The sequence below is a fragment of the Anser anser genome (assembly GCF_964211835.1).
Source record: "Anser anser genome assembly, chromosome: 2".
In the NCBI taxonomy this organism is placed as follows: domain Eukaryota; kingdom Metazoa; phylum Chordata; class Aves; order Anseriformes; family Anatidae; genus Anser; species Anser anser.
In genome coordinates this window covers 100711082-100731275 of record NC_139721.1, presented here as the reverse complement: position 1 = coordinate 100731275, position 20194 = coordinate 100711082, and the positions used below count along the sequence as shown (strand labels likewise).

The window sequence follows — 20194 nt, the reverse complement described above, 5'->3', positions numbered from 1 at the left end:
CATTTTCCTGGCCTTTGGCATTCAGATGGTGCGACGGGCAGTCACTGGACAGCCTTCAAATGCATTCAACTCCACTGTCTTGCTTCTCCTTCCTTGTGTTGGCCATGGACCTTAGGAAAAACCTCTGAGCCCAGGTACTGCTTAGCAGCTTCCAACTACTCTGTAAGCAGCAGTAGGTTGCTCCAGACTATAAAAATCCCTTTATAAACGACCGCTGACATTCAGCAGGGCTTGGCGGAGCTGCTTTCCTGCAGCATTACCTGCCTGCTTCCTGGGGCCCCTCTCCTGAAGGCCCCCAGGCGAGTCACATCCTCTCGTCAGGCACAGCCCCCTGGCCCTGCTGCAGAGGCAGCATTTTTCTCCCACAGCCAGCGACGAGCGAGCGCCATCAGGATGCTGCTGCTGCCGGTCCTGGCCCTGGCTGCAGCCTGGTCGTGCACGTTCCCCCTCTCAGGAGGGCAGCGTGTGGAGCAGCGGCAAGCGGCTCTCGTCCATACGGCTGTGAGCAGGCGGCTGACAGTGCTCGTTGTATTATTTTCTCTCCTTCTGTTCGACGGGCAAGCACAAGTGCTCCTGCAACAGCGTCAGCCATCTCTCACCAAAAGGACATCTACGACTGCAGTGATTGATTGCAAAGTCGAGGCCATAGGTAACTTCCAGGCTGCTTACATCCATTGGTACCGACATATACCCACCAGGGCTCCTGAACGGCTTCTGTATGTGACCTCAACAGCACAGATTAATTACGACAAGGATTCCTACAAGGACAAGTACCATTCTTCTAAAAGAGGCAAAAAATACCTGCACTCTATCGGTCAAAGACACACGTGAGGATGATGAAGGTACCTACTACTGTGCCTACTGGCAGTCTCACACAGCAAGAAGATCATAGGCAGCCTGTACAGAAAGGTGGCTGCAGCCTGAGTGGCAAGCTTCCTCTCAAATGCAGGGAACCAACGTTACCTTCCTGCACCCACCTCTCAGCTCCTAAAACGTCCCTCCTGGGGCGTCCCTTCCACTGAAGGAAGGAAGTCTGAAGAGTTGACAAATAGAACAGGCATGCAGCACGCTGCAGCCTCAGCGGGTGCTTAAACAACTCAGCGGTGCAACACCGCTTACACAATCTTTGCTGAAGGTGGATGTTTTCCCACCATGGTCTGAGCTAGCAAAAAACAAGGAAAGGGCAGGGAGGGAGCACGGAAGGGGCATATTTGCAGTGAAGATCTAACCTGGGAGCCCTGGGCCACACATGGCCAGCCGGCTGGAAAGCAGCTATGCAGAAAAGGACCTGGCTGGATGTCTAGCGAAGGAATGAGAGTAAACATTGTGCCCTTGCTGCCAAGATGGCTGTCAGTACCCTGAGCTGCGTGAGGCAAAGTGCTGCCAGCAGGCTGAGGGAGGTGATCCTTCTCCACTGCTCGGCACTGGGGAGGCCCCACCTGGAGCGCTGAGTCCAGCTCTGGGCTCCCCAGTACTAGAGAGAAATGGACATCCTGGGGACAGTCCAGTAACGATCCATGACGATGATGAAGGGACGGGGGCATCTCTCCAAAGAGGAAGGCTGAAAAAGCTGGGACTCTTCAGTCCAGAGAGCCCCTCAATATCTACAAATCCCAAGAAGGGGGGGGGTGTAAAGGGCCAAGAGTCAGGCTCCTATACGTGGTGCCCTGTGAGGCAATGGGCACCAACTGAAATTCAAATGAAATGAAAATAAATCTGAGCACAAGAAAAAACTTTCTTACCATGAGAGCAGTCCAACACTGGAAAAGGTTGTCCCGAGAGGAGGTGGAGCCTCCATCAGGACCCACTGGACAGTCCTGGGCCACCTGCTCTAGGTGACCCTGCTTGAATAGGGGTTGGACTTGAGGGCCTTAAGAGTCCCTTGGCAACCTCCGCAGTTCCGACATTTTCTGAGCCTGGGATGCAGGGATCAGCAAGAGACCTGCTATTGAATACCGCTGAAATGAACCACCTCCTCTCCCACCCACCCCGTATTCATTTCCGTAAAAAGTTAGATTTGTTACCCAAGTGAAGACCCCACTTAATGCGTAAGCATGTTACTGCTGCCAGCTGTTCTGGCCACATCCATTTGGTCTTGTAAGACCGGGGACTGTGGTCTGTCCCAAATGCTGCTCTCTCAGCCGATCCCTCACGGTCACTCCCTGCCCCTGCTCCACGTGGGGTCCCTCCCACGGGATGCCGTCCTTCCCAAACTGAGCCTGCGGGGGCTGCCCACAGGCAGCAGCTCTTCAAGAACTGCTCCCACATGGCTCCGTACCACGGGGTCCATCCCCCAGGAGCAAGCTGCTCCAGCACGGGTCCCCCACGGGCAGCAGCTCCCCCCAGACTCCCTGCTCCTGCGTGGGCTCCTCTCCACAGGCTGCAGCGTGGAGATCTGCTCCATGTGGGACCCATGGGCTGCAGGGGGACAGCCTGCTCCACCAGGGGCCTCTCCACAGGCTGCAGGGGAACCACTGCTGAGTGCCTGGAGCACCTCCTGCCCTCCTGGTGCACACGCCTTGGGGGCTGCAGGGCTGGTGCTCACACCTCTCTCCAAGCTGCTGTTGTGCAGCAGTTTCTTCTTCCCTTTCTTAAGTCTGCTCTCACAGAGGCATAAACAATGATGGGCCAGTGGCAGGTCCCTGTCCTTCTCACTTTGCAACCTTTCCTCAGAGGGTGCCCATTGCTGCACTTATTCCTAAGTCTCTGAATTCCACCTAACAAGATTGGTCCACCTTTTTTTTTTTTTTCTTCTAGATGGATTTGCATAGGAAATTTCCTTACAGACCCCTGTATCCATCGCCAAGTTCAAGAAAACTTCACAAATGTCCTGTGAAATCAAAAGCCTACCAACAAGTTTGATAGTACTGTCATAATCTGCCATAAACAGAAGGAGAATGAAGCTCCACAGAGGCTACTGTTCTTTGCAGAAGGGAAAACTTCAGTGGAAAGTGGCTTGCAAAAAGACAGGTACAGAGCTGAAAGGGTTTCTGACCAGAATCAGTGTGTTCTTATGATAAAGGATGTCATTCCAGATGACTCTAGCATGTACCACTGACAAACACTTTGGTGATGGGAACATGGTGCCTGCCATTCCCAAGTATTTCTAAGGAAAAACTCTTCCTGTTCCCCAGTATGCTGCGCTTGCTCCCTGACCACCAGTGCTGCCAGAAGGAGCTTGGGGAACACGTCCCTCTGGTTTGATGCAGGGACTCTCCAGCTGCCACCCGAGGGAGGCACCTCCTCCTCCCATGTGGCACAGCTCAGACTGCCCCGGGGACAGTTTCCTTCTGCGAGTCTTCTGAGAGAAGAAAGAACTCTGAGACAGCTGAGTGGGACAAGCAAACATGCTGCTGCTGGCAGCACTGGTAGCCACAACCGCTTGGTCTTGTAAGTCCTTACTTCTTTATCTTACTTTTCCTCTGCGGGAAAGAATATCTTCCCAAATCCCTGGTTGACAGTTAATAACATCGCCTTGCCTTGCCTTTCCCTTGCCTTTCCCTTGCCTTGCCTTTCCTCCTTGCCTTTCCTTACCTTTGCCTTTCCTTCACTTCTCTTCTCTTCACTTCCCTTCGCTATCCTTCACTTCTCTTCCATTCTCTTCTCTCGTAGATGGATTTGCACAGGAAATTCCCACACAGACCCCTGTATCCATCACCAAATCTCAAGGAAGTACACGTCTGCAATGTCATTTTTAAACATGTCTCTGAAGATTTTGATAGCACTGCGATACATTGGTACCAACAGAAGGAGAATAAAGCTCCAGAGTGGATGTTCTTCATTTCATCAGGGGCAAAAAAAGTAGATAAGAGCTTCCAAGGGCGCTTGTATAGAATTGAAAGGATTTCTAGACAGAAAATTTGTACTCTTACAATAAGCAATATAATTCCAGATGACACAGCTACCTACTACTGTGGCTACTGGTACTCTCACTACGGCAGAAACCCAGTGATCACCTCGACCAATTCTCCCTCGGTGGCTCAACCACAAACGATTTGAAAGACCCCAACTCGCTTCCCCCGGCGTGGATAAGCCGCCCGGCCTCGACACGCAGGCTCTGCACAGCCAGGACTGGCTCAGCACTGAGCCTCTACTCCTTGGAGGGGTCAGCTGCCAAAAGCTGGGAATTTAAATGGAGCAAGTGGCAAGTGCAAAGGGAACGGCGAAAGGCAAATGCCTAACCCAACCTCGGCACTTCCTCTTCCCCTTATTTTGCTCAAGCGTGGCAGGGAACTGGTTGTAACAATGTCTTTACTGGAAAGGGGCAATTTTCCATGCTGCTGTTCCTGGAAATAAGTCAGCATGTTGTCCTGGAGCTTTTCAAAGCCCATACCTTGAACAGTAAACTGAAAGAGAGAGTTTTAACCTGAAGATCAGTGCTTTGGCATGTATTTGTTTTACAGAGGACATTAAGGAAATAAAAAGGTCTCTTTAGGGATAAGGGGTATGGACATGAGGGTTAGAAATTTTATTACTCTGTTTTCTACTGCATTGAATCAATAAATTGCTTTCATCTTTCTTTAACAATCTCCGTAGACAAATGGAGTACTTTCAAAAAAATCTTTAAGTTTTTCTTGGACTTATTATTGCCAGTGTTTTTGAAGTTAACATTTCCTTTGCAATGTGTGAGTAGATGCTCCTTAAGGTCTGGCACAGGTGCAGGTTTGAGCGCGTCTCAGACTATCTTGGGTTTTCAGGAAGAGCTTGGGTAAATGCGAAATTTTAACATGCAGTCAGCCTTAACTGTTTGAGATATAAAACCTTTGGTCAGAGTATTAGATTTGTAAAATTTACAAAAATAGATGTAAATACCTTTACTGACTATTTTTGGATTCTTTTATCCCCCTTCAGTGCAACCTTTGCTATCAAAGGAGAAGTGGCTTTGTCTTAATCATCAAAGCCTTAGAAAACCAAGTAGCTGTTGAAAGGTAATGTAGACTTCCAAGTATTCTATTTTGATCATCTTTGACATAGTTCTTTTTGGCTTGTTTTGAGGAAATGTTAAGACTTATGTGTACTGGGACACCTGAAGTTCATTCCCATGACAGATTGCAAGAAAAAATAGCATACAAAAGGAAAACATTTAGGTCAGAATACTGACATCCATTCCCATTTAAATTTGGTCTGCTTCATGTGGGACCCATGGGCTGCAGGGGGACAGCCTGCTCCACCAGAAGCCTCTCCACAGGCCACAGGGGAACTGCTGTTGCGTGCCTGGAGCACCTCCTGGCCTCCTGCTGCACACACCTTGGGGCTGCAGGACTGGTGCACACTCTTTGCTCTCCCAGCTGATGTTGTGCAGCTCTTCTTTTTTTCTTCCCTTTCTAGAATCTGCTCTCACAGAGGCCCAAACAGTGGTGGGTCAGGGGCAGGTCTCTTTCAGAGCCATCTGGAGCTGGCTCTTACCTGACATGGGGCAGCTCCTGGACTCTTCTCACACAGGCCACCCCTGCAGCCCCCCTGCTACCAAATCCATATTTTGCCCCCACTCACATAGCCACAAACCTCTTTTCCAATAGCAACAGGTTTTCACTTCAGACTGCTTTGCCATGAAGGCAGGAAACTAGCAGCATGGCGTTTAATGATCTAAGAGCTACAGATGCCAAGTGCTTCACCAGGAAATGATTAAAAGCCTTTCTGATGTGAAAGCAGCGCTTCCATCAGGCACTTTTCTCACATTTTGTATTAGGAACAGGATTTTGCAGCTGGTGGGAGCAAGAAGCCATTCTTGGACTGGCAGTCACTATGAGGGCTCAGACCTTTGCAAGACAGACTATTCAGTCAAAACACAGATGAAATGAGAAGAAGATCCCCGTACCTTGCTAGGATTTCTCATAAGCCAGGAGTCAGCCTCTCCCACACTTGGTTTGTCTCCTGATGCAGGGGAAATGACCGGCTTTCCAGGTATTTTGGGTGTTTTCAGGTCCCGCAAAATGACTACACTGACTCTGCTGAGGTCGGTAGTAGCTTGGGTATGGACCCTTTTACATTGTTATTGCTGTGATTTAGTTTGTCAAAAAAAAATTAAGCAGCAGCAACACCCTGTTCCCTGCCCTCCCCATCCCCTCCCAAACCAATGGCTAGGAGTTGGGGCACTACCCTTGGGTGTGCCAAATGAGTCATTTCCTCCCCAGAGCTGTTTGACTCCTTCTCCTCCTGGAGGGCTTTATAACGTTCCTGCCCCTACTTCAGTTCCACGGTTCACCCAAGCAGGCAGCATGCTGCTGCTGCCCGTCCTGCTTGCAGCTTCTTCTTGGTCCCGTAAGCCCCATTCCCTTTCTCCTATCTTTGCCGTGTGCGGAGAACACTGTCCCTGCTCCAGACTGCAGCCGTTCTGAGCCCTCACCAAATTTTCACCAAATTTCTCCCTATTCGCTTTCAGGTGGAGATGCACAGGCAGTGCCGGTGCAACACCCGGCGATGCGGACTCAGGCAGAGGGACACTCAACCAGCATGGCATGCCAGCTGACGAAAGAATACACCGTGCACTGGTACAAGCAGCTTCCCGGAGAGCCGATCAAGAGGATACTGTACGTGTCAGGACAGACACCTATGTTTGATGACGGCTCTGACAGACAAAAGTACCAAGTGAGGAAGCATGCCTCTGAACCTCTCTATAGTCTCCAAATAAATTATGTAACCCAGAGGGATGCTGGCACTTACTACTGTGCGTATTGGTATTTATATCAAGGCATCACAACGTTAGATGGGCCAAGATAAACCATACAAAAAGACACTTGGCACTCTGAACCGCAAGCTTTGAACTCTGCCCAAATGCAGATACTTCCTCATTCAGCCCTGCTCTGATGATTTTCTGCCGCAGGATAGGAAAAACAACAGCCTAGCATGACAACTGCTAAATAGAGGATGTTAATAATCGGGATATTATTTTCAGACTGACACATATCAGTAACATGCAGAAGCTGCAGGTCTCCGTCAATTGAGGGTACAAAGAGGGAACATTGCTCTTAAGATGAAGACTTGGAAGTACGAAAAGCACTCACCTGACAGTGTACACAGCCTGTCTGTGCCTAGTGAACAAACAGCAGCTGAAGATTTCTATTCTTTACTGGAATCCATGGAGCAAGCAGACCAATATATCTCCATACATTTGGTACTCTCTCTTGAAATAAGTTGTGTGTGTGAAACAAGGAGAGTAGACTGCATGATTTGGTAGACTTTCCTTCCCATTTCTCTGCTGTCTTCCTTGGCATTTCAGTCCCTACAAAGTCCTACAACAGACCAGGAACTCCACTTTTATCATCATAGTTTCTCCCCTGAGGTTTCCAGAAGAGAAGTGAAGTCCTCAGCCATGGGCTATGCCTCCAAGAAACGGAGACAGACGGCAAGGAGATCGTCATTAGGAGTCAGCATGGATTCACCACGGAGAAATCATTCTTGACCAATCTCGTACACTTCTACAATGAAATGACCAGCCTGCTAGATGAGGGGAGACCAGCGCAGGTAGTCTGGGCACTTCATTAAAGCCCTTGACACTGTCACCCCTAAGAGCCTAAGGGAAAGGCTGCTGATGTGATGGGCTGGAGGAGGAGACAGAAAGATGGGCTGAGCAGTTGGGCCCCAAGGGTGGTGATCAGAGGTGCAAAGTCCTCCTGGAGGCCATGAACTAGCAGTGTACCTCGGGAGTCAGTTCTGGGTCCAGTACTTTCTAACATCTTCCTTAATGCTTTGGATGATGGGACAGAGTGTACCCTCAGCACGTTTGTTGACAACACCAACCTGGGAGGAGTAGGGGATACGTGGGGAGGGTCATGCTCCATCCAGAGGCACCCCGTCAGGATGGAGAAATGGGCTGACAGCAACCTCACCATGTCTGGGAAGGGGCCGTGCAGAGTCCTGCTCCTGGAGAGGAACAACTCTGGACAGCAGAGGGCCAGCCAGCTGGAGATCAGGTTTGCAGAAAAGGCCTTGGGGTCCTGGTGGACACCAAGTTGACCAGGAGGCAGCCATGTGCCTATGCTACCAAGATGGCTGTCAGTACCCTGAGCTGCATGAAGCAAAGCGCTGCCAGCAGGCTGAGGGAGGTGATCCTTTCCCTTTGCTTGGCGCTGGGGAGGCCCCACCTGGAGCGCTGGGTCCTGCTCTGGGCTGCATGGCATTAGAGAGACATGGCATGAGTGCAGAGGAGAGCCATGAGGAGGATCAGAGGGCTGCAGCACCTCTCCTATGGAGAGAGGCCGAGAGAGCTGGGGTTGTTCAGCCTGGAGAACAGAAGGCTCCGGGGAGACCTGAGAGTCTATGTCCTATGAGGACACTGAGGTAGTGCAACAGGCTGCCCAGAGAAATTGTGGATGCTCCATAACTGCAAGGGTTCAAGGCCAGGTTGGATGGGACTTGGGGAAACCTATTCTGCAGGGAGAGGGGCCTACAGGACAGCTCTTTATGAGGGAGTATGGCGATAGGACAAGGGTAGTGATGGGAAAAGGTATAACAGTGTTAAAATAAAAGAGAGTAGATTTAGACTTTGGGAGCAGTGGGGGAAATGTGAGGAGGGTCATGCTGCCATCCAGAGGCACCTCGTCAGGCTGGAGAAATGGGCTGACAGGAACCTCGTGATGTGTGAGGGGGGACATACAGGGTCCTGCACCTGGGACATGTTTTCTGCTTTACTTTCCCACTCTTTCTTTCCAAGAAGTGTTTGCTCCTCATCTCAGCTTCAAAACCAAAACCCTGCAGCTGCGCATTTCCTCCCCACGCAAAACCACAGACCAGGCGCCTACTCCTGGGGATGCTGCTGTGCTTGCTGCAGGTTGATCCCCACGAGCTGCTGCAGTGGGGGCAGCACAGGCACAGGGGCATTTTGGCACACCGCAGCTGGGTGGCCAGGCTGAGGCAGCAAGAGGAGGTCCCTGACCGGGTGGGGACATGCCTCCTGCCCACTACAGGTGACCGCACACACTCAGCGCCCACCAGGGTGGCCTCTGGGCTGGGAGCTTCACGCCCTGATGTACGGCTGGAGCTGCTCTCACTCCCAACCCCTTCTCAGCAGCTCTGACTCAAGTTTCCACGTGCCACGCTCCTTGGACTTCCCAGTCTTTCTCACGTTTATCTGAAGAGGAGATGGGATGACAACCTCCTCACCAATGTGAGCATTCCCTGGTCTAAGTCCTTTCCCAGGCTGCAGTGGGTTCTCTGCAAACGTAGCCCCACACAGTTGTGCCCAGAGCCATCGCTGGAGACATCTTCTCCTCCCACTCAACCCTGTCTCCATCTGGGGCCTCTTTCACTCTCCTCTGAGTCTCAGCTGAGCGGGACAAGCAAACATGCTGCTGCTGGCAGCACTTGTGGCCACCGCTGCTTGGTCTGGTAAGTGTTTTTTACTTTATCTTGCATTCCCTCACAGGCAAACGTGGTTTCACTAACGTATATTTTCCCAAGTCACTTATTGCTACTGACTGTCACTGACTTAAAAACTTAATTTCTACTATTTTTTTTTCTAGATGGATTTGCACAGGAAATTCCCATACAGACCCCTATATCCATTACAAAGTCTGAAAGAAGTACACGTCTGCAATGTCATTTTAAAGACATCTCTGCAAATTTTGATAACATCATCATACACTGGTACCAACAGAAGGAAAATAAAGCTCCAGAGTGGATGTTCTACATTTCAACTGGGATAAAAATAGAGGATAAGAGCTTCCAAGGGCGTATGTATTCTGTTGAAAGGGCTTCTAACCAGAAAATTTGTACTCTTACAATAAAAAACATAGCTCCGGATGCTGCTGCTACCTACTACTGTGCCTACTGGGAACCCCACTATGGCAGAAACCCAGCGATCACCTCAACCAATACTCTCTCGGTGGCTCCACCACAAACGATTTGAAAGATCCCAACTCACTTTTTAGCCTGCCTGCAGCTGCCACAGCCTCATTGGACGTCAACAAGACAAGTGGTTTCCGCTGCTCGGATCCGCTTGGCCACCACTCGACTCTGGCCCCGAGCCTGTTCCCGCATGGAAGCCCTACGGAGGGCAGCGACCACGTGGCTGCTGAGAGCTTTTGTCCTGGCAGCTGCTTTCTCTTGTATGTGCCCTGCTCACCCTGCCGCCCGCACATCCCGGGGGAAGCTCTGCTGCTGTTTCAGCTTTGCATTCCCAATTTCCCTCTTGCTTTCCCACAGGTGGCCCTGCACGAGCCTTGCAGCAAAGCCCGGTATCCATCACCAAGCCGGAAAGCAAAACGGTGCTCATCACCTGCCATGTCTCCGTCCCCGACTTTGACAAAGCTTTCATTCACTGGTACCGCAAGAGGCCTGGGGCAGCTCCCGAGCGCGTTGCCTACATGGCATCCAGGCTCTTTCTTGGGAACGAGGCCGATGGGGGGAAATTCAGCATCGAGAAGGACCTGGACAAATCTGTCTGCACCCTGACGGTGAGCAAAGTCACCCTGCAAGACGCTGCTACCTACTACTGCGCCAGGTGGGATGCACAGCAGCAGAGAGCCATAAGCAGCCTGCACAAAGATGTGCTTCCCTTCCTGGACCACACCCTGAAAGTCCCCAAAACCTCAAGGAACGTGCCCGCCCTGCCTCCCCATCAGCCCCGAACCCATCGAGCACACTTCTCAGGCAGCCGGGCACCAAAGGCGCTTCGGGGCTGCCGTAGGCAGTGCAGATGCTCGCTGTGGCTGGTACCAGCAGAGAAGTCGTTTCAGTTCAGCAACAAAAAGGGATTTCCCCAGGTATGGCAGGAGAAAGAGAGAACAGGAAGAAGAAAAACCTGGCTGCACATTTAGCACTGAGGTATGAGTCGCACCTCACAGAAGAGGGAAAGCTCAGATTCCTGTCACAACCGTACAAGAGCAGAGTGCCCCTATCGAGCTGGAAAACACTTTTTGGATGGCTGGAGGGAGGCGGGGAGAAGAGAGAACAGGAAGAATTAAGACCTGGCTGCCCTAAATAAAATAACAATTGGACAACAGAGATGTGGGAATCGGTTCCGTTTTCTCTCCAAGGGAAGTAGCAGTGACCTGGTCTCTGCAGAAGGGCTATCAACAGCATAGAACAGATGCCCTACTTTGCTCTCCCAGATCATCGTTATTTTATGCTAACCCACTCTGGGGTCTAAAACATCTGAGTTTCCTTGTATAGCCCCCAGCATTTGCAGGTGCTACCCTGGGGCGCAGCATCACACCTCACCTGCGACAAGAAGAACCTGCAAGGGCAGCAGGCCTGCTTCTGAGCTCCCAAGGGGCTGCCGTGCATTTTCCTGGCCTTTGGCATTCAGATGGTGCGACGGGCAGTCACTGGACAGCCTTCAAATGCATTCAGCTCCACTGTCTTGCTTCTCCTTCCTTGTGTTGGCCACGGACCTTAGGAAAAACCTCTGAGCCCAGGTACTGCTTAGCAGCTTCCAACTACTCTGGAAGCAGCAGTAGGTTGCTCCAGACTATAAAATCCCTTTATAAACGACCGCTGACATTCAGCAGGGCTTGGCGGAGCTGCTTTCCTGCAGCATTACCTGCCTGCTTCCTGGGGCCCCTCTCCTGAAGGCCCCCAGGCGAGTCACATCCTCTCGTCAGGCACAGCCCCCTGGCCCTGCTGCAGAGGCAGCATTTTTCTCCCACAGCCAGCGACGAGCGAGCGCCATCGGGATGCTGCTGCTGCCGGTCCTGGCCCTGGCTGCAGCCTGGTCGTGCACGCTCCCCCTCTCAGGAGGGCAGCGTGTGGAGCAGCGGCAAGCGGCTCTCGTCCATACGGCTGTGAGCAGGCGGCTGACAGTGCTCGTTGTATTATTTTCTCTCCTTCTGTTCGACGGGCAAGCACAAGTGCTCCTGCAACAGCGTCAGCCATCTCTCACCAAAAGGACATCTACGACTGCAGTGATTGATTGCAAAGTCGAGGCCATAGGTAACTTCCAGGCTGCTTACATCCATTGGTACCGACATATACCCACCAGGGCTCCTGAACGGCTTCTGTATGTGACCTCAACAGCACAGATTAATTACGACAAGGATTCCTACAAGGACAAGTACCATTCTTCTAAAAGAGGCAAAAATACCTGCACTCTATCGGTCAAAGACATACGTGAGGATGATGAAGGTACCTACTACTGTGCCTACTGGCAGTCTCACACAGCAAGAAGATCATAGGCAGCCTGTACAGAAAGGTGGCTGCAGCCTGAGTGGCAAGCTTCCTCTCAAACGCAGGGAACCAACGTTACCTTCCTGCACCCACCTCTCAGCTCCTAAAACGTCCCTCCTGGGGCGTCCCTTCCACTGAAGGAAGGAAGTCTGAAGAGTTGACAAATAGAACAGGCATGCAGCACGCTGCAGCCTCAGCGGGTGCTTAAACAACTCAGCGGTGCAGCACCGCTTACACAATCTTTGCTGAAGGTGGATGTTTTCCCACCATGGTCTGAGCTAGCAAAAAACAAGGAAAGGGCAGGGAGGGAGCACGGAAGGGGCATATTTGCAGTGAAGATCTAACCTGGGAGCCCTGGGCCACACATGGCCAGCCGGCTGGAAAGCAGCTATGCAGAAAAGGACCTGGCTGGATGTCTAGCGAAGGAATGAGAGTAAACATTGTGCCCTTGCTGCCAAGATGGCTGTCAGTACCCTGAGCTGCGTGAGGCAAAGTGCTGCCAGCAGGCTGAGGGAGGTGATCCTTCTCCACTGCTCGGCACTGGGGAGGCCCCACCTGGAGCGCTGAGTCCAGCTCTGGGCTCCCCAGTACTAGAGAGAAATGGACATCCTGGGGACAGTCCAGTAACAATCCATGACGATGATGAAGGGACGGGGGCATCTCTCCAGAGAGGAAGGCTGAAAAAGCTGGGACTCTTCAGTCCAGAGAGCCCCTCAATATCTACAAATCCCAAGAAGGGGGGGGGGGTGGAAAGGGCCAAGAGTCAGGCTCCTATACGTGGTGCCCTGTGAGGCAATGGGCTCCAACTGAAATTCAAATGAAATGAAAATAAATCTGAGCACAAGGAAAAACTTTCTTACCATGAGAGCAGTCCAACACTGGAAAAGGTTGTCCCGAGAGGAGGTGGAGCCTCCATCAGGACCCACTGGACAGTCCTGGGCCACCTGCTCTAGGTGACCCTGCTTGAATAGGGGTTGGACTTGAGGGCCTTAAGAGTCCCTTGGCAACCTCCGCAGTTCCGACATTTTCTGAGCCTGGGATGCAGGGATCAGCAAGAGACCTGCTATTGAATACTGCTGAAATGAACCACCTCCTCTCCCACCCACCCCGTATTCATTTCCGTAAAAAGTTAGATTTGTTACCCAAGTGAAGACCCCACTTAATGCGTAAGCATGTTACTGCTGCCAGCTGTTCTGGCCACATCCATTTGGTCTTGTAAGACCGGGGACTGTGGTCTGTCCCAAATGCTGCTCTCTCAGCCGATCCCTCACGGTCACTCCCTGCCCCTGCTCCACGTGGGGTCCCTCCCACGGGATGCCGTCCTTCCCAAACTGAGCCTGCGGGGGCTGCCCACAGGCAGCAGCTCTTCAAGAACTGCTCCCACATGGCTCCGTACCATGGGGTCCATCCCCCAGGAGCAAGCTGCTCCAGCACGGGTCCCCCACGGGCAGCAGCTCCCCCCAGACTCCCTGCTCCTGCGTGGGCTCCTCTCCACAGGCTGCAGCGTGGAGATCTGCTCCATGTGGGACCCATGGGCTGCAGGGGGACAGCCTGCTCCACCAGGGGCCTCTCCACAGGCTGCAGGGGAACCACTGCTGAGTGCCTGGAGCACCTCCTGCCCTCCTGGTGCACACGCCTTGGGGGCTGCAGGGCTGGTGCTCACACCTCTCTCCAAGCTGCTGTTGTGCAGCAGTTTCTTCTTCCCTTTCTTAAGTCTGCTCTCACAGAGGCATAAACAATGATGGGCCAGTGGCAGGTCCCTGTCCTTCTCACTTTGCAACCTTTCCTCAGAGGGTGCCCATTGCTGCACTTATTCCTAAGTCTCTGAATTCCACCTAACAAGATTGGTCCACCTTTTTTTTTTTTTCTTCTAGATGGATTTGCATAGGAAATTTCCTTACAGACCCCTGTATCCATCGCCAAGTTCAAGAAAACTTCACAAATGTCCTGTGAAATCAAAAGCCTACCAACAAGTTTGATAGTACTGTCATACTCTGCCATAAACAGAAGGAGAATGAAGCTCCACAGAGGCTACTGTTCTTTGCAGAAGGGAAAACTTCAGTGGAAAGTGGCTTGCAAAAAGACAGGTACAGAGCTGAAAGAGTTTCTGACCAGAATCAGTGTGTTCTTATGATAAAGGATGTCATTCCAGATGACACTAGCATGTACCACTGACAAACACTTTGGTGATGGGAACATCATGCCTGCCATTCCCAAGTATTTCTAAGGGAAAACTCTTCCTGTTCCCCACTATGCTGGGGTGATGTACTTTGTACTCTTACAATAAAAAACATAGCTCCGGGTGCTGCTGCTACCTACTACTGTGCCTACTGGGAACCCCACTATGGCAGAAACCCAGCGATCACCTCAACCAATACTCTCTCGGTGGCTCCACCACAAATGATTTGAAAGATCCCAACTCACTTCCCCCGGTGTGGATAAGCCGCCCGGCCTCAACACGCAGGCTCTGCACAGCCGGGACTGGCTCGGCGCTGAGCCTCCACTCCTTGGAGGGGTCAGCTGCCAAAAGCTCAGGATTTCAACAGAGCAAGTGGCAAGTGCAAAGGGAACGGCGAAAGGCAAATGCCTAACCCGACCTCGGCACTTCCTCTTCCCCTTATTTGCCTCATGCATGGCAGGGAACTGGTTGTAAGGATTTCTTTCCTGGAAAGGGGCAATTTTCCATGGTGCTGTTCCAGGAAATTATTCAGCATGTAGTCCTGGAGCTTTTCAAAGCCCATGGCTTGACACAGAAAACTTAAATAAAGCTTTCCCTTGAAAGTTGAGTGCATTCTAAATCCCACCGAGATGAGGGCAAAACTCCCTGTGACTTGAAGTGAGAAAGTCCCATCAATCTGGGGGCAGAAATCAGCAGGACATGGACGTTCTTGATAGGGCTGGGAAAATTATGCGTTGAGTAAACAACTGGTTTCTACTTCAAGAAAGGACCCCGGTAGCATCAGCATCAGGAAGCTGTCATTTTTTAAGCCTATTTCTGAGACATTCTTAATGGGGAAGCAGTGGAGATGGAGTCAAGCTGGGGGAGAGGGCTGCTCATCAGTAGGTGTTCAGATCTCAGTACTGAATGGACAAGCACAAGATTCGGGCTTGCCTGATAAATGCCAGACGATAGGAAAAGACTTGTGCCCATGTGAAGCATCAGATTTGGGAAGCGTACATGATTTGGTGAGAAAATTAGAGACTAAATAAGCACAAGACCTAGAAAAATATTTACAAATATAAAGACCAAATAAGAATAGGAATGTGAGTGTATTGCTACCGATGTCCAGAAGATGTCATGACAGTTTACAAAGCGTTTCTGTTTAAGCTAGTGAGCTAGACACATATCCCAGGTGCTAAAATCGTATCGTGGCACCCGGACCATGGGAGATGGCTAAGTACAAAGACAGTTGCCCCTGATGGGTAGAAAGAAATTCCACTTTCTCAGGGATGTGGGAAATGGCAGGGGTAGGGACAGGGAACAGAAGACTTATTTGAGGGCTGGGCATGCTTTTGTGCATATTTATGATTTTTAAATTACTGAAGCCTTTACTAACAGTTTGAAAGCATCGCAGCATCCTTTGCAGCATGGGGAAATTCCCCACCACCAACAACACCATAGGAAGAGGGATTTCAGGTGGAAACTCTCTTATCTTGTCTCTCCCACCAACGAGCAAAGATATACTCAGGTGGAGATGAAGCAAGAGGGACCCAGGCTAAAAATGAGGCACAAATCCGTAAGAGTGGGCAAGGAGCTGCTGCAGCAACCTACCTGTGACCGTGCTACAGTGTGTGCAGCTGGCCACGAGGCAGCTTCCGTAAAGACAAGCTGTGGATGCTCACACCGGGCTGAATTTGGGGAGCCGCGATGGGCAGTGGCTTCCATCTGCAGAGCACCAGCACGTGCAGGGAAGTTCCCACGGGCCCAAGGAGACCCCAGGCACCCCAGGAGCTGGAGCCACGCAGAGGAGCTGCCATTGGGTGCCGGGTGCCTGAGCCACTCCTTTCTGCCCCTCAAGTGCCTGATCCCTCCCTCCCTGTCGCCGGGGACGGACGCACGCTGCCCGGGCCAGTTCACGGAGGCAGGCTCGACGTCGTGCCACGCGCATGCTGCCGCTGCCGCTGCAGGTGCTTCTGGCTGCCGCTGCCCTTTGCTGCTGTAAGTCTTAGGTGCGAGCTGCGGGGTTGGGGAGTGCTCGGGGGGTCGCCCCTGCTGTCACCACAGCGCTGTTCCTCTGATTTCCCTTACAGATGGAGCTGCGCAAAGCCTCCGGCAGCCAAAACCTTCCGTGCGCAGAGTGGCGTACAGCACTGCGCGGATCGAGTGCCATTTCTCAGGGTCAGACTTTACGAATGCCTACATTCACTGGTACCAGCAGAAACCCGGGGAAGCCCCGCAGCACCTTCTGTACGTGGCGACAGGGGAGGCTGTTTTCTACAACCAGTCCTACAGTGAAACTTTTGGGGCCGAGAAGAAGAAGACGGAGCCCACCTGTACTCTCACAATAAGAAGAGTCACAAAGGAGCAGGAAGCCACCTATTACTGTGCTTACTGGGAGAGCACAGCCGTAGAAAACACTCTAGCAGCTGGCACACAACCCTGGCTGTGCTCCCCACCACAGGCAGGCGAGGGCTGCAAACCTCACCTGGCTGAAGACTCCTGCTGGCCTGGCTGGGCGCACCTGCAGGGGCTCCCGAGGGTGGAAGACGTGGAAAAGAACAGCCCCCACATACTTTTTAGCCTGCCTGCAGCTGCCACAGCCTCATTGGACGTCAACAAGACAAGTGGTTTCCGCTGCTCGGATCCGCTTGGCCACCACTCGACTCTGGCCCCGAGCCTGTTCCCGCATGGAAGCCCTATGGAGGGCAGCGACCACGTGGCTGCTGAGAGCTTTTGTCCTGGCAGCTGCTTTCTCTTGTATGTGCCCTGCTCACCCTGCTGCCCGCACATCCCGGGGGAAGCTCTGCTGCTGTTTCAGCTTTGCATTCCCAATTTCCCTCTTGCTTTCCCACAGGTGGCCCTGCACGAGCCTTGCAGCAAAGCCCGGTATCCATCACCAAGCCGGAAAGCAAAACGGTGCTCATCACCTGCCATGTCTCCGTCCCCGACTTTGACAAAGCTTTCATTCACTGGTACCGCAAGAGGCCTGGGGCAGCTCCCGAGCGCGTTGCCTACATGGCATCCAGGCTCTTTCTTGGGAACGAGGCCGATGGGGGGAAATTCAGCATCGAGAAGGACCTGGACAAATCTGTCTGCACCCTGACGGTGAGCAAAGTCACCCTGCAAGACGCTGCTACCTACTACTGCGCCAGGTGGGATGCACAGCAGCAGAGAGCCATAAGCAGCCTGCACAAAGATGTGCTTCCCTTCCTGGACCACACCCTGAAAGTCCCCAAAACCTCAAGGAACGTGCCCGCCCTGCCTCCCCATCAGCCCCGAACCCATCGAGCACACTTCTCAGGCAGCCGGGCACCAAAGGCGCTTCGGGGCTGCCGTAGGCAGTGCAGATGCTCGCTGTGGCTGGTACCAGCAGAGAAGTCGTTTCAGTTCAGCAACAAAAAGGGATTTCCCCAGGTATGGCAGGAGAAAGAGAGAACAGGAAGAAGAAAAACCTGGCTGCACATTTAGCACTGAGGTATGAGTCGCACCTCACAGAAGAGGGAAAGCTCAGATTCCTGTCACAACCGTACAAGAGCAGAGTGCCCCTATCGAGCTGGAAAACACTTTTTGGATGGCTGGAGGGAGGCGGGGAGAAGAGAGAACAGGAAGAATTAAGACCTGGCTGCCCTAAATAAAATAACAATTGGACAACAGAGATGTGGGAATCGGTTCCGTTTTCTCTCCAAGGGAAGTAGCAGTGACCTGGTCTCTGCAGAAGGGCTATCAACAGCATAGAACAGATGCCCTACTTTGCTCTCCCAGATCATCGTTATTTTATGCTAACCCACTCTGGGGTCTAAAACATCTGAGTTTCCTTGTATAGCCCCCAGCATTTGCAGGTGCTACCCTGGGGCGCAGCATCACACCTCACCTGCGACAAGAAGAACCTGCAAGGGCAGCAGGCCTGCTTCTGAGCTCCCAAGGGGCTGCCGTGCATTTTCCTGGCCTTTGGCATTCAGATGGTGCGACGGGCAGTCACTGGACAGCCTTCAAATGCATTCAGCTCCACTGTCTTGCTTCTCCTTCCTTGTGTTGGCCACGGACCTTAGGAAAAACCTCTGAGCCCAGGTACTGCTTAGCAGCTTCCAACTACTCTGGAAGCAGCAGTAGGTTGCTCCAGACTATAAAATCCCTTTATAAACGACCGCTGACATTCAGCAGGGCTTGGCGGAGCTGCTTTCCTGCAGCATTACCTGCCTGCTTCCTGGGGCCCCTCTCCTGAAGGCCCCCAAGCGAGTCACATCCTCTCGTCAGGCACAGCCCCCTGGCCCTGCTGCAGAGGCAGCATTTTTCTCCCACAGCCAGCGACGAGCGAGCGCCATCGGGATGCTGCTGCTGCCGGTCCTGGCCCTGGCTGCAGCCTGGTCGTGCACGTTCCCCCCTCTCAGGAGGGCAGCGTGTGGAGCAGCGGCAAGCGGCTCTCGTCCATACGGCTGTGAGCAGGCGGCTGACAGTGCTCGTTGTATTATTTTCTCTCCTTCTGTTCGACGGGCAAGCACAAGTGCTCCTGCAACAGCGTCAGCCATCTCTCACCAAAAGGACATCTACGACTGCAGTGATTGATTGCAAAGTCGAGGCCATAGGTAACTTCCAGGCTGCTTACATCCATTGGTACCGACATATACCCACCAGGGCTCCTGAACGGCTTCTGTATGTGACCTCAACAGCACAGATTAATTACGACAAGGATTCCTACAAGGACAAGTACCATTCTTCTAAAAGAGGCAAAAATACCTGCACTCTATCGGTCAAAGACATACGTGAGGATGATGAAGGTACCTACTACTGTGCCTACTGGCAGTCTCACACAGCAAGAAGATCATAGGCAGCCTGTACAGAAAGGTGGCTGCAGCCTGAGTGGCAAGCTTCCTCTCAAACGCAGGGAACCAACGTTACCTTCCTGCACCCACCTCTCAGCTCCTAAAACGTCCCTCCTGGGGCGTCCCTTCCACTGAAGGAAGGAAGTCTGAAGAGTTGACAAATAGAACAGGCATGCAGCACGCTGCAGCCTCAGCGGGTGCTTAAACAACTCAGCGGTGCAGCACCGCTTACACAATCTTTGCTGAAGGTGGATGTTTTCCCACCATGGTCTGAGCTAGCAAAAAACAAGGAAAGGTCAGGGAGAGAGCACGGAAGGGGCATATTTGCAGTGAAGATCTAACCTGGGAGCCCTGGGCCACACATGGCCAGCCGGCTGGAAAGCAGCTATGCAGAAAAGGACCTGGCTGGATGTCTAGCGAAGGAATGAGAGTAAACATTGTGCCCTTGCTGCCAAGATGGCTGTCAGTACCCTGAGCTGCGTGAGGCAAAGTGCTGCCAGCAGGCTGAGGGAGGTGATCCTTCTCCACTGCTCGGCACTGGGGAGGCCCCACCTGGAGCGCTGAGTCCAGCTCTGGGCTCCCCAGTACTAGAGAGAAATGGACATCCTGGGGACAGTCCAGTAACGATCCATGACGATGATGAAGGGACGGGGGCATCTCTCCAAAGAGGAAGGCTGAAAAAGCTGGGACTCTTCAGTCCAGAGAGCCCCTCAATATCTACAAATCCCAAGAAGGGGGGGGGGTGGAAAGGGCCAAGAGTCAGGCTCCTATACGTGGTGCCCTGTGAGGCAATGGGCTCCAACTGAAATTCAAATGAAATGAAAATAAATCTGAGCACAAGGAAAAACTTTCTTACCATGAGAGCAGTCCAACACTGGAAAAGGTTGTCCCGAGAGGAGGTGGAGCCTCCATCAGGACCCACTGGACAGTCCTGGGCCACCTGCTCTAGGTGACCCTGCTTGAATAGGGGTTGGACTTGAGGGCCTTAAGAGTCCCTTGGCAACCTCCGCAGTTCCGACATTTTCTGAGCCTGGGATGCAGGGATCAGCAAGAGACCTGCTATTGAATACCGCTGAAATGAACCACCTCCTCTCCCACCCACCCCGTA

The 20194-nt window shown here is 52.3% G+C and overlaps 2 protein-coding genes across 3 annotated transcripts; both read left to right on the top strand.

Annotated features, from left to right (window-relative positions):
* The first annotated feature begins 5285 nt into the window (after nt 1-5285).
* LOC310894610 (uncharacterized protein) lies at nt 5286-12737 on the top strand. The gene is made up of 4 exons (XM_083824958.1): nt 5286-6261; nt 6383-9327; nt 9462-10046; nt 10144-12737. Exons 3-4 carry the CDS (start codon nt 9977-9979, stop codon nt 10755-10757), a joined length of 684 nt encoding a protein of 227 aa, XP_083681084.1. The 5' UTR covers nt 5286-6261; nt 6383-9327; nt 9462-9976; the 3' UTR covers nt 10758-12737.
* Nucleotides 12738-15121: 2384 nt separating this feature from the next.
* LOC310895759 (uncharacterized protein) lies at nt 15122-18641 on the top strand. Of its 2 annotated transcripts, none has more exons than XM_083827380.1 (3): nt 15122-16264; nt 16357-17023; nt 17121-18641. In XM_083827380.1, the coding sequence occupies exons 1-3, from the start codon at nt 16213-16215 to the stop codon at nt 17218-17220; spliced, it is 819 nt and encodes a 272-aa protein (XP_083683506.1). In that variant the 5' UTR covers nt 15122-16212; the 3' UTR covers nt 17221-18641. The 2 variants fall into 2 exon arrangements, with proteins under 2 accessions (XP_083683506.1, XP_083683507.1); XM_083827381.1 differs by having other exon boundaries at nt 15122-16275.
* Nucleotides 18642-20194: the final 1553 nt, after the last annotated feature.

Coding starts and splice junctions, on each gene's coding strand:
- LOC310894610 (XM_083824958.1), top strand. CDS start 9,977: ATGGAAGCCCTACGGAGGGCAGCGACCACGTGGCTGCTGAGAGCTTTT. Junction 10,047..10,143: donor CCTGGCAGCTGCTTTCTCTT/GTATGTGCCCTG, acceptor GCTTTCCCACAG/GTGGCCCTGCACGAGCCTTG.
- LOC310895759 (XM_083827380.1), top strand. CDS start 16,213: ATGCTGCCGCTGCCGCTGCAGGTGCTTCTGGCTGCCGCTGCCCTTTGC. Junction 16,265..16,356: donor TGCCGCTGCCCTTTGCTGCT/GTAAGTCTTAGG, acceptor TTTCCCTTACAG/ATGGAGCTGCGCAAAGCCTC. Junction 17,024..17,120: donor CCTGGCAGCTGCTTTCTCTT/GTATGTGCCCTG, acceptor GCTTTCCCACAG/GTGGCCCTGCACGAGCCTTG.